Raw genomic sequence first — 12,674 nt, 5'->3', positions numbered from 1 at the left:
TTTGTGATGTACAGTGAAGGATTGTTTTCCAGGATGTAAATTGAGGGGATTGTTAGTATTTGTAGATTTTTGAAAGCCTGTCTACAGTTGTCTCGTGGTTGCAGACCCTCCATTGTTCTTAGTGCTTTCTTCTGTAGGACAAGAACTTTTTGAAGGTTGCTACTTGATGAACCACCCCAAAGCACAATGACATAGCGTACATGACTTTCAGAGAGTGCATAATAAGATGTTAAGGTGGCTTTGGCAGTGCTAGTGGCCTTTAAGCATCTCAGTACGAAAACTGCAGTGCTTAATTTTGCACATAGAGAGTCAAGATGGGTATTCTATGACAAACAGTTATCAATTATTAAGCCAAGGTGTTTTGTTGATTCAGTTAACGTTAGACCAGTGGATCCTGCTATTGCATTCTTTTGTCGGCCTAAAACAATTTGTTTGGTTTTGCATTCATTAAGAACCAGGTCATTATTACCACAGCATTCCTTGGCCATGCTGACTGATATATAAGAGGAAATATCTAGGCTTCCAGCAGTTTTCCCTATGGTAAGGATTGCTGTGTCGTCTGCATACATTATTGGCCGGCAATAGGCTTCAAGATACAATGGAAGGTCTGAGGTGAAGAGAATGAATAAAACAGGACCGAGAACCGAGCCCTGTGAAACACCCCAGGCAATGGGTTAATGGTGCTGAAGTAACATTGTACACTGTTTCCTGGGAGGATTGTTTAATTTCAACTATTTGCATTCTTCCCTCTAAGTAGTTTTTAAACCACTTAAGTGTGTACTTCTGATTCCCAAGTTGGTAAGCTTTTCCAAAAGGTGATCATGGTTGATACAATCAAATCCAAAAAGGTGGTAGTGATAGTATTCCCCCTTTCGATGACAACTATGTGCTCTACCAACTCTACTAGTGCAGTCGTTGTTGATTTCCCAGTCATGAACCCATGTTGTCTAGTGGGCAGCATATGGCTGACACTGAGGTGTTGTACAAGACGTGCTAATACTACCTTCTCTATTATTTTTGAAACGGTTAGAACTAGAGAAAATTGGTCTAAAATGTTATATCTTATCTTTTTTCCCCTGTTTGTATAAGGGATAAACTTTTGATGTCTTTAGCTGTTGAGGAAAAACACCTTGCAAAAGAGATTTATTGATGATGTCCACCAGAGGATGACACAGTTAGTTCTGAAATTGTTTCAATAGTCTGACAGAGATGTCATTTTCAGCTGATAAAGATGGTTTTATTTTGTTTATTATTTCATTGACTTCCTTACGAGAGGTGGAGTGAAGGAAATGAGAAGACCTTTTTGGATTTTGTCGGTTTATATCTGTCCTGATGGTCCTGATTGTGTGGTGGATTATTTGTTTTTAAGATTTCTTCAGCCACAGTAGTGAAGTAGGAATTGAAGTGATCTGCAACTTGGGTGGCATCTGTAACAATTTCACCTGAGATGTCAAGTTTCCAAGAAAGCTCTTCACTCTTCTTGCGCACAGCTCTCTCACGATTTATTATTTGCCATATTGCTTTGCTTCTGTTGGTAGATTCTGATATGAAAGCTTCACTTGCATCCCTTCTAGCAGATTTTAATTTAAGATCATACTCTTTCTTCAAGAGAGCTGCATGAACTTTATCAGTCTCTTGATTACTAAGAAGGAATCTGTTATTTGCTTCGATAAATTGCTTCCGGAGGTGATTCACATCTGGGTTTGACAATTTGGACTTGTTGTATGTCCTTTTTAGTTTTGTTTTTTGTAAGGGCATGAGATGTCTAGAATTGTTGTTAAAGTATTGATGAAAATTTCGTATGCCTTGTCAGCATTATTAGCTTGGTAAACTCTATCCAGTTTAGACATGTTATAAGGTCTTTGAATGTGGCAAGGTTATGTACACTAAAAATTCTACGTCTAGTTGTTGGTACTGTAGCTATTTACTGTTAATAAATAAATATATCATAATTGGTAAAATCTATTATTTGCTTCCTATCACTTTATTTCTTTGTAATTATAAGTTAATACAGGTTGTTTATAAAATTCTTACAACTTCAAACAAACGTAAAACATTTACTTTTCTACTTTCAGTTATAAACTTAACCCTTATAACGTCACAGACGCCGTATGGCGCATAGACAAACTATCTCCAAACGGCAAAGACGCGGTACGGCGCATCGACACAAAACTGCGTCTATAGCAAATTTAAGTTCCTTTTAAATCCGATCAATGTCACTAACGGTATGCGTCAACCATGTGTGTGAGTTATTGACCTATGTCAAGTGTCAAAATATAGCTGTCGCGTTACATTGTTTGAAACAATAGACGCGGTGTCTAGACACTCTCCCCGCCACACGGCACAGACGCCGTACAGCGCGCGCGCTTTTGTTTGCAGTTTGGCTTCAGGTAGTGCGTGTCTAACCATCGCTGAGTCAGTTTCCTTCGTTGTGTTTTCTGTTTATATGGTTTTTATTTATTTGTTAAAAGTATTGATATCTTAGTTTTAGTATTCATTTAGTGTTTTTAGTGTCATTTTAGTGTTTAGTGTCACCTATTTAGTGTTCAGGTACTTTGGGATTATACCGACCACACCAGTATGAAGAACACAAAAATATAAATTTATAGCTAAACAAACATGATAGAACGAAAAAACAACTCTTTAATTACAAAATTACAAGCATTTCCAGGCATTGTGATCGGTATTGTTGTCGCGCTGTTATCTTATCTTTCTCGAGAATCCCGATTACGACAGGCCACGCGGCATCACATGATTTGCGCGGTACATAATTGCCTTTCCATTACAATTCAATTTATATTTCTGATCAGATCCTCTAGAATTTGATATTTTACTGATAGGTACTATCTCGAGGGATGTTTTTCTTTCGTTGACATCAGCGAGAAGGCATGGCACTCGCATTTTGGGTGGCAGAGTATGATCAAGAATAAAAACAAGTTTTGAGTGTTTTTTCAATAAAGAGTTTAGTTTTAGTTTGATCATGTTTGTTTTTATTGAATTTTTGTGTTTGGAGAAATGTAGAGGTAAAACACGGAAGTACAACAAAGCGACGCACCAGCTGAACGGGCGGCGGCGAGACTCTGCAATCACGTTATCTACTAGACCGCTCGACTTTGACCTCTGTCTGAGGATGGGGAGGGGTTTGCGATAAGACAATTCCTGTTTTATATTGACGAAATATTGTTCTACGCTAATCTAGTAATCAGTAGAAGCAAAATGTCAAATAACGATTCATGCCTGGGTGTGGTAGGTATAATTCCAAAGTACCGTGTTCATTATTAGTGATAAATAACATGTCTCGTAACATTGACAATCCTGAGTACAGTGACTTTATAATTTTAAAATTTTTACTTTTTTATACTTACCATAATTATAGAAAGTAAAAATAAAAATGAACTTTACACATTTAATTTTTTTTTTTTTTTTTTAATACTGTGCCGTTTGCTGGAAGTCGTGAAAAGATATACTGACGTTATAAGGGTTAAAACAAAAATATTGACAATTTCCTCAAGCTTGTGACAAGAAGTTTATGTAGTTTTGATATGTTTTCCATTATTTGCACGCAAATAATCAAGTCTACATTCCATTTCAACCCAAAAATTACGTAACATTTGATCATAGATTTCAGGAAACACTCCTCTGATTCCTTGTCTCAGTTCTTCTTTGCAGTTTACCTTACACCCGATCCTTGTCAAAACCCCAAACTTACAATTACATTTTGCTGCAATTCATACAGTTAGGAAAAAGCAAAACTCTCAAACTTTTAAAGAAAAAGGCCAATTGCTCTACCATGAGAAACTCCACACCAAACATTTAATTTTGGTGTGCTCTTCATAAATACGTGGGTTCTCAGGGAAAAAATACCCTAATATTACGCTTTTATTCTTCACCTGATAAATCAAAAGTATTCTTATCAGAGAAATATTCCTCTGAGATAATTATCATCATGGTTTAAGTTATATAGCATAGTTACAGTAAATTTCTTTAGGAGAATCCTGTAATTTTGGGGTAACACAAATTATTATTACATTATTAAGTTTACATAAGGATTCATCCCAAATAGCAAAAATACTTGTTGGATAATTTATAAAAATAAGGAACAAGAATTACTTATGTTTAAATATTGAACATGTATTAAGTTATATTATACTTTTTGTTTGCTAAAATATACTCTTTCACAGATTAGTAGTATGTTCCAAATGAACTGTCTCGCTAGGTGTAACCCAAGTTGCATTAGTTTTTACCAAGAGCATAAATCTACTTCCATTCTATGGTGGGCCTTACAAAGAAGATTCCACATTCAAGTACTTACATAAAACTCGTACATGAAACAGCCATGATATAACTGGGCTTCGTTCCATCTGAAACAAATATTTATTGTTCAGTTTAATACAGCAGTTATACAAGTTAATATGGATTTGAGAGACCTTGAATGACAAAAACTGTACTTATACTTCTTGCAATGAGTCGTAGATACAATACATTACAAAATTTCTTTATTTATAAAGTTGCACATAGCACATACTACAATAGTAATAAAACCTGAAGATAACTGTAAACAAGATCTTGTACTATCACTAGAGTTAGCCATTATTATTGTTACATTATTATGATTGGTGAATTCAAAACAAATAGACATGAGGAGTAAAGTAAAATAATGATTATATTTCACAAAACTCACATCAGTAGTTTTTAAATAACTCATAAAATGAAAAGCCAGGTAAAAATTTAAAATAATAAAAACAAGATCACACTGTCATAGTAAATTAACTCATAAAATTTCTCTCATCTATTTTACTTGCCGATCACCCTGTGAAGTTAGTTTCATACCCAAACACTTAGATTTTCATAACAAAGTGATATTAGTAAACAATTCCCAAGTATATTTCCTTGCTTTTTGAGTAAAAATAGATAAAGCAGAAAAGTAGTTCAATATTTGTAATGGTTTATGTTAATTTAAAAAAACTTTAAACATTCTAAAAAACAAATCTTACATTAGTTATAAATACTTACTGTGTAATTTTGATAACATCAAAAAAGTATAATAAGTCTTACGCTCTGTGTTCTATCAAAATAAATGTTGCTATCATAAAGTTTATTAAATACTACAATTTTCAAATTTACTTGAATTATCTTTTTTATTTTATTGAAAGAAGGTATAAAAGTATATTATTTCCCCAAATTTGAAATACCTTAAAGTTCTAACTATTTGTAAGCCCTTATTTACAACCCAAGTCATCACAGACAAGTTATTTTAACAATAATAAAGAAATCGTAAAATCCAAAAGTGTTTACAATGAACTCACACTTATTAGTTATGTTGTAGCACTTCAGAAAATCACCTTTCCATATACTTAGTTATTTTTGTGTACAGTTTGAAATTTCAGCAATCAGTAATGTTTAGAAACGTAGTGTTCAGAGGTAGGTGATACTTACAAAATCCACTCTATCTTCTGCCAACCAGTGGAAAGACTTGAGGAACAGAAGTACAGTAAACAGGGCGACAAACTTGGGACTGAAGTCGTCCCTGAAGACTGTGAAAGCCAGACAAGTCTCAGTCATTGCGTACCATGATCGCTCCATCAGGTGCTGTAACAACATCCATACTCCATTTATACAGTATAGTGCTTCATAGTTATAACTGATGGTAAACAAAATATCCATATCTTTACCTACATTTTCCACAAATGCTATGAATGGAAAATATTGTAAGGTTTGGTCTATTGGGTTAGAGAATCTGATGTACTCTTAAGCATTGTAGCTGGCAAACCGATCTAGGAATAGGAAAGCTGGAAAGCCTACTTCCAGATTGACAAAGAAATGAGTGAAACCACAAGGCTTTTTCAAAGGAAAGTAGTACTAGAGCTTTGACTCAGGTATCACATATAATTTAAATTCGATCATTAAGTGCAACTTATAAACTGTATTCACAGTGGCTGCAGAATTACTCTGTAATATCTTGTGTTTAGACTCTAGCCATTTAGTAAGTTACCACATGGTAGCTGAGTTTTAATTTAAATAATCTCAATAGATTTATGTCTTCCCAGAACTCCTGGGTTAATCCATTTCAAATCACCCAGTCAGTGTTACGTGTTTTTATTTTCCTGATTCTTTCATCATGGATACTCTATGAGTAGACGTTAACAAAACTTCAATAAAAAAAAGTAAAAGGCATATTTTGTATATGGCTTACAAAACTTGTTCAAATGGATTTTTGTGAATATCTATCCATAGAGAATCCATGATAAAAGAATCCAGAAAATTAAAAATGTTGAGCAACAAATTATATTTATATTGGGCAGTTAAAAAAATTGCCCTCCCCCCATCTTATCTCAAGTGTGGGATTCAAAAAATTTATTACTTTTTACTATTAATCAATTTAATAGTATAGTTAGTTAAACATTAGAAAATTTTAAAAGTGTCAGTCCTTGACGTACATCATCCCTGATGTGCAACACATTATGTAAATTTTTGAAGAAGTAAATTAAACCAATTTTAATAAAATCCATACCATTATTTAAAAGGCATCATACTTTTCATTAATACAGCAATTTGTCAGGTTTTCTTTTATTTTCAGTTTTTTATCATAGGTCCTCTGTCAGATGGAAACTAAAAGAGGTGATATCACTTTTTAACATCACATTTTATAGTGCATGTTTCTTTTGAGGGGATATAAGTAATAATTATTTCAGAATTACTTTTGGTGCATTATTAGTTAAATAATAGTTCATAAAACTTGGTTACATTATGTATTCAAATTATAACAACGAACAAAACCTCTAAAGGTGAAAAAATGTAAATTACATTAATTTATAGTGAAAAATGTATAAATTTACTGATCAATCATAAAAATATTTTCAATTTATAAAATAAATTATATATACAAAGTCTGTCCAAAAAGTATCCGACCGCAGACCAGTAGGCGGCCGCGGTGTAACCGACCGGCTCGAACCGGTTATTGGAGGGGAGGGGCGAGCCTACTCCTTCCCATATTAGGCATTGAATACGATCCGGTCACTCAGTGAGTCACAGCGCTCCGTTCCGTACAGAACTGTCGTGTATGTGCCTCGCATTTCAATATGACTAAACGTGTTGAGCAGCGCATTTGCATTAAATTTTGCCAAAAACTTGGCCATTCAGCATCAGAGACGATTACGATGATACAGAAAGTTTATGGTGACGTGTCTATGGGCGATACACAAATAAAAGAGTAGTTTAGGCGGTTTAAAAAATGACCACATATCAGTGGAGAGTGATGAGTGATCTGGCAGGCCTTCAACGGCCAGAAACGCTGAAAAAGTTGAACGTGTTCGTGCAGCAATTAATGAAAACCGTCGATTGACTGTCCGAGAGCTGGAAGAAGATTTAGGAATACCAATATCGTCAGTTTGTAACATTTTACACGAAGATTTAAAAATTAACTGTGATTCGACAAAATTTGTTCCTTCGGCTGCTGACAGAAGACCAAAAGAACTGTCGACTTGAAATCGCACAGCACAATCTGGATTTGATAAAAAGTGACCCAGGGCTATTTAAAAAAGTTATTACTGGTGATGAGTCATGGGTTTATGGCTATGACCCTGAAACAAAGGCTCAATCTTCACAGTGGAAAACTCGCGAAGAGCAACGGCCGAAAAAAGCAAGACAAACTAGAAGCAATGTCAAGACAATGCTGACAGTTTTTTTTTTGACCAGGACGGCGTTGTTCATCACGAATATGCTCCAAGAGACCAGACAGTGAATAAGGAGTATCATCTTAAAATCCTAAGGCGGCTACGAGATGCAGTGCGAACCTGAACTGTGGATAAGCCGTGACTGGATCCTACACCACGAAAACGCGCTAGCTCATTCCTCAAATCTTATTCAGCGTTTTTTTGGTCAAACACGACATCAACCAAGTACAACAGCCTCCCTACAGTCCTGACATAGCTCCTTGTGACTTCTGGCTATTTCTGAAATTAAAAATTCCTTTGAAAAGAAAAAGATATGACGATGTTGAACAAATAAAACAAAATGCGACGAAGGACCTGTTAGCCATTCCGCAAAATGAATTTAAGGAGTTTCCGGAAGTGGGAGGAGCGTTGGAATAAGGTAGTGGCTTGTGGAGGGGAGTACTCGGAAGGGGACCAGATTGACGTTGCCGCCGAGTAACGTCAGTTCATGCCAGAAGTCAAGGTCGGATACTTTTTGGACACACCTCATATATATATACATATGGAGATAGATATCCAGATTTAAATTTATAGGGTAGTCTTTAAAGTTATCAAAAGTAATGCCTTAGAACAAAAAAAACTCACCTCAAACTCTGCAGCCCTCAGCTCTCCGAAAAACACCTTTTTCATCAGTTTTCCAGTGAGAATTACAAGTATAAACGACTGGATGTATATTACCTGAAAAATTACAGTGCTATATTTAAAATACAAATCATGAATTTACATCGGTTAACAATCTAAATAGAATTCTCCTACAAAAAAAAAAACTTTAAGAGTTATGTTACAAAGAAAGAGCATGGTTGGAACGACATCTTTCAGTAAAGTTACGTGGGGAGCCAGTGCTCAGCAGTGGAAATACCAGGGATTAGGCGTATGTGCACAAATCTTTTGCATTGGCTCTCTATCTTACCTCAGCTAGGTGTTGTATAATTTTTGTCCTAATTCTGACTTTTGCTATGGTTTCCTGTGTGCAGCTTTAAAACTGAGAAATCAACCTAATCTTATACCTAAATAGTGTAGGTTGTCAGTGTCTTAAGGGGACACCATTGAAAAAAAATAATTTGTATTTATCCATTTTAAAATTATGTGGAAATATGCGCCCAGTTTTCTAAGGATTAGGTCCTAATAATTTGTGAGAGTATCAAGGTCAGAATTAAGAGTAGTTACTATTGTCTTGAGGCACAATACAATTATGTCATCTGCATAGATGAAATTTCTTAAAATAGTAACAGGGATGTCTGCCATATAAATGTTAAATAGCATTGGTGCCAGAACTGAACCCTGAGGAAGTAAATCATGCAAATGTCTGTAAGAACTTCCTACATGGCCTAGAAGAATATTCATGAACCTATTGCTCAGTATTCTACTTAATAGCCAATGGAGGACAGGACAAGGTATGAGGACATAAAGAATACAAGGCAACCCATTCTTCATCACACCAAGTTGAGGATACAAAATTATTCGAAGAAACACCATTTTATGTAGGAATTAAGCTATTCTATTTTGAACCATAATGTTTCAAAAATTGATCATACAAACAAAATCAAAAACCATCTCTTAGATAAGGTCTATTTAATCAACAAATGAATATTTTTTATAATCAGCCGTTTTTCTAAACCTTTACGTATTTTAAATTGTTTGTTATGTATTTTAATTGTATGCTTCAATAGCTTTAAATTATTTTAGTTGGTAGTTATTTAGCTGGTAAGTTTGTATTATGATAAGACACCTGTTTTTATAACAATTTTTAATAGTGTAAAATGTTACATGCTAATAAATGACATTTTTTTTTAGTATTAATCATTTATAATTTGTTAGCCTATGATAGCATATAATACATATAATTTTTCCTTATAAGTTGTGTTTCGTACATACTGTATCATAAATTTTGATGTTTTTTAATCTTTCATGCTATTTCATAAATTGTATATTTTACATTAGACTACAAAGTACAGTAATTACAAAAAAAAACTAAAAAATATTGCACTAAAAGGAAAAATACTTTTCAGAATATTTTCAAATATTTTAGAAAACAATGCATGGTTTATATGGAAATATTTTATAAACAAATGCATTTCATAAAAGAATACAAATAATATTGTTATTTTCAAATTATATATTTTATGAGATATTACAATTAAAATAGTTGGAATAAAATTGATTTGCAGTTGAAGGAAAGCTTTTTATTTTATCCTTGATTGTTATTTATTCACAGAAGTTTTCATAAAATAATTTTGGAGTTAATATTTCAATGGGTCCAATATTTTTTAGATAGTTTTTATAATTCCATTACGAAATTATAAAATTATAGTTAATTTCATAAAATTCATTTGTAGGATCTTCATCCAGAGACTTATATGTATATCTTTTATTAATCCTTTGATATTTCTCTTGGTGTGAAGTTGGCTTATTCAATGTATTAAGGTTTAAGAAGCTCTACATTGCAAAACCAATCATTTTCCATGAAAACTAATCAGAATTAACTATAAATATTGTCTATTGAAAAATGTAGGATTTAAGCTATTTTGGATAGACTAGGTCAACGTCACAGACCTGTCGAGCACCCACGTTCAGAAAAAAAGCATGCAGTCGGTATCAGAGAGCAGGGTTCGGTATCAGGAAGTACGGCGGCCAACTGTGGTAAATGTGCATGTGTTTGTTAACAACACTGGTCCGCTGTATGACAATGGTTCTAAGCTGCACTAGTCCACAACACTCCGTTTGGCGTTGCTTATCATTCACTAATGGCATGTGTTTCTGATATTGGTAATAGTAGGCTAATCAGGTAACTTAAATTGCTATACTACAAACTTCTGAAGGCTATAGTAAACAACTTAGCAGGGTGGTATTTACTTTAGCCACATTATCTAAAACAGTCTACAACCACTTTTAAAAATTACTTAAAATAGTGTACTTTCATTTCCAAAAAGAATTTTTAGCTGCTGATAAACTAAAGTCTATATTTACAAAAATTATTAACGTATTTGAATTTTAGTTTAAATCTCGATTAGAACATTGATCTCGGAGACCGAGGAATCAGTGTTTCAGGATGGGGAAAATAACAAACTAAGAAGGGATAACAGAGATATCAACATTTACACAAAAACAGTGCAAGGAATTTCGATACTTTGGTATTAAACAGATGCCACTTTTATTTGGGTGAAATTCTCTTGATTTCAGCATTAATGTTATTTTACGTATCCAAAAGATGGCGCAACGGCTGATATCAGCAGCAACCAATACAAGGTAGACTTACGATCATTACAAGACCATGTGATTGATACCCAGCACAGCACAGAAAATAATACTCAAGCGAAATATTACTCCAAGCGAGAAAAGAAGTTCCACTTTTATTCTTTTATAACTTTATTATTTGTCATTGTCACTCCTTGAAACCTTGTATTGTTTTGATCAGGAGGCCAAGAGCAATAGTTAATAATGCAAAACTTATTCTGCCACACCGGCTGTTAATTTTACATTTGCCCCGCTACCTTGTTAATATACATATTATATTTAAACACTTGTAACAAAAATAAAGAAACTATTGTAATAAATAAATAAATGATGGGAATTTTAATGGCTGGAGTATAATAAGCAGCCACCACGACAATGGAATCAACTATTGATTGTAAATATCTAAACTATCAAAAATAAAAGCATTTTAACTACACAAATTCATAATTAACAATTACCAGCAGTTTTTATTTTATAGAATAATTAGCCTTTAAAGTTTAGTACAATCTATAAGCCTATAACGTTATTTTGATCGACATTATTGTTTCAAATTTAATTCAAATATAGTAGTCATGTTTAAGATATTTGAGTGATGGCCAGCCGCAAGTACAATGGCGATGTAAATGTGTTATTTGTGTACAAGGTGCCAGAAACGTTTATCCTTTAAAATAGCTAAATTTGCACTACTGTTTTGTTTTTTACATTTTATAAATATACAGATAGTTTTTATTCATCATTAAAATTTGTTTTCTTCTTCTTCTGAGGGAAGGAGATGACTTAGCCCTAAAGGACCTTTGCACCTCCCTTACTGATATTTATGTCCTCAAAATTTAAGACTTTTACAAAAGCCAATCAGATTTGAGGGCTCCTGTTCTCTAATGTCCTTCGGGCTGAGGAGATATGCCCCTTGGAATCTTTTCCTAATTTTAGTTATAGCAGGATAAATTAGCCATATGTGTTCCGCTGATTCTTCTTCTGCTTCTCTGCAGAGTCTGCATATCAGTCTGGCTGAGACCCACTTTCATAAGATGTTTTCTAAGGAGGCCATGTCCTGTCAGCATCTCAGATCTTTCTTATATCCTCATTATGAAATACGAGGGATGCACACCCTTTAGCATAAGGAGAAATAAATGCTTTTATTAACTAGATTTTTTATCGTCTTAATCATGAGGCCCCACTCCAGTTAACGGATCTAATCCTCTTTTCACAATCTTTAATAAGAGCTTTGTTGTAGAAGAAACCTACTATGTAGCCCGGCTCTGGCCCAACCATTAGGAACTTTGTTCCTTTTTTGGCAAGGGTATCTGCTTTATCATTGCCGTGAATGCCCTCATGGCCTGGCACCCAACTGAGTGTAACTCTGTTCTTCTTTTACAGTTCTACCATGGAGCATTCTTGCATTCCCAGACTGCTTTTGAATCAAACAAGCAGGTGTCAAATGCCTTTAGTGCAGCCTGGCTGTAGCTCTCCAATTAGATTCTATAGTTTGGGTGCTTGCAGAAGTTGTGGATCTACGAAGTTTGTATTTAACCCTTCACTCGCCACTAATAAATCTATTAACTTTCCTCTAACGCCAAGACAAGTAAACAAATTTTGTTTCTTTAAGTTCAAAGCTAATTTTTGTTATAACTATATTATAAAAAGTAAAAGCCAAAAAATATACAACAGGGCATTTTACTTACAATTAGCGTATTTATTGATAAAAATAAAACTATTTAGAAAACTATG

The 12,674-nt window shown here is 34.0% G+C and overlaps 1 protein-coding gene across 4 annotated transcripts in view; it reads right to left on the bottom strand.

The window, feature by feature from the left end:
• Window positions 1–12,674, bottom strand: part of LOC124353235 (E3 ubiquitin-protein ligase synoviolin A) — a 38,627-nt gene that overhangs the window by 22,075 nt on the left and 3,878 nt on the right. For all 4 annotated transcript variants that reach the window (XM_046803150.1, XM_046803151.1, XM_046803148.1 and 1 more), the window contains exons 2-4: window positions 8,298–8,390; window positions 5,437–5,589; window positions 4,313–4,361 (exon numbers count right to left, since the gene is read on the bottom strand). In XM_046803150.1, coding sequence (XP_046659106.1) covers window positions 4,313–4,361; window positions 5,437–5,589; window positions 8,298–8,390 — 295 coding nt within the window. The remainder of the gene's footprint in view (window positions 1–4,312; window positions 4,362–5,436; window positions 5,590–8,297; window positions 8,391–12,674) is intronic.

Source organism: Homalodisca vitripennis, chromosome 1 (genome assembly GCF_021130785.1).
Source record: "Homalodisca vitripennis isolate AUS2020 chromosome 1, UT_GWSS_2.1, whole genome shotgun sequence".
Classification (NCBI taxonomy): Eukaryota; Metazoa; Arthropoda; class Insecta; order Hemiptera; family Cicadellidae; genus Homalodisca; species Homalodisca vitripennis.
Note: the sequence above shows the minus strand (reverse complement) of the source record. Positions and strands in the feature narration are given on the sequence as shown.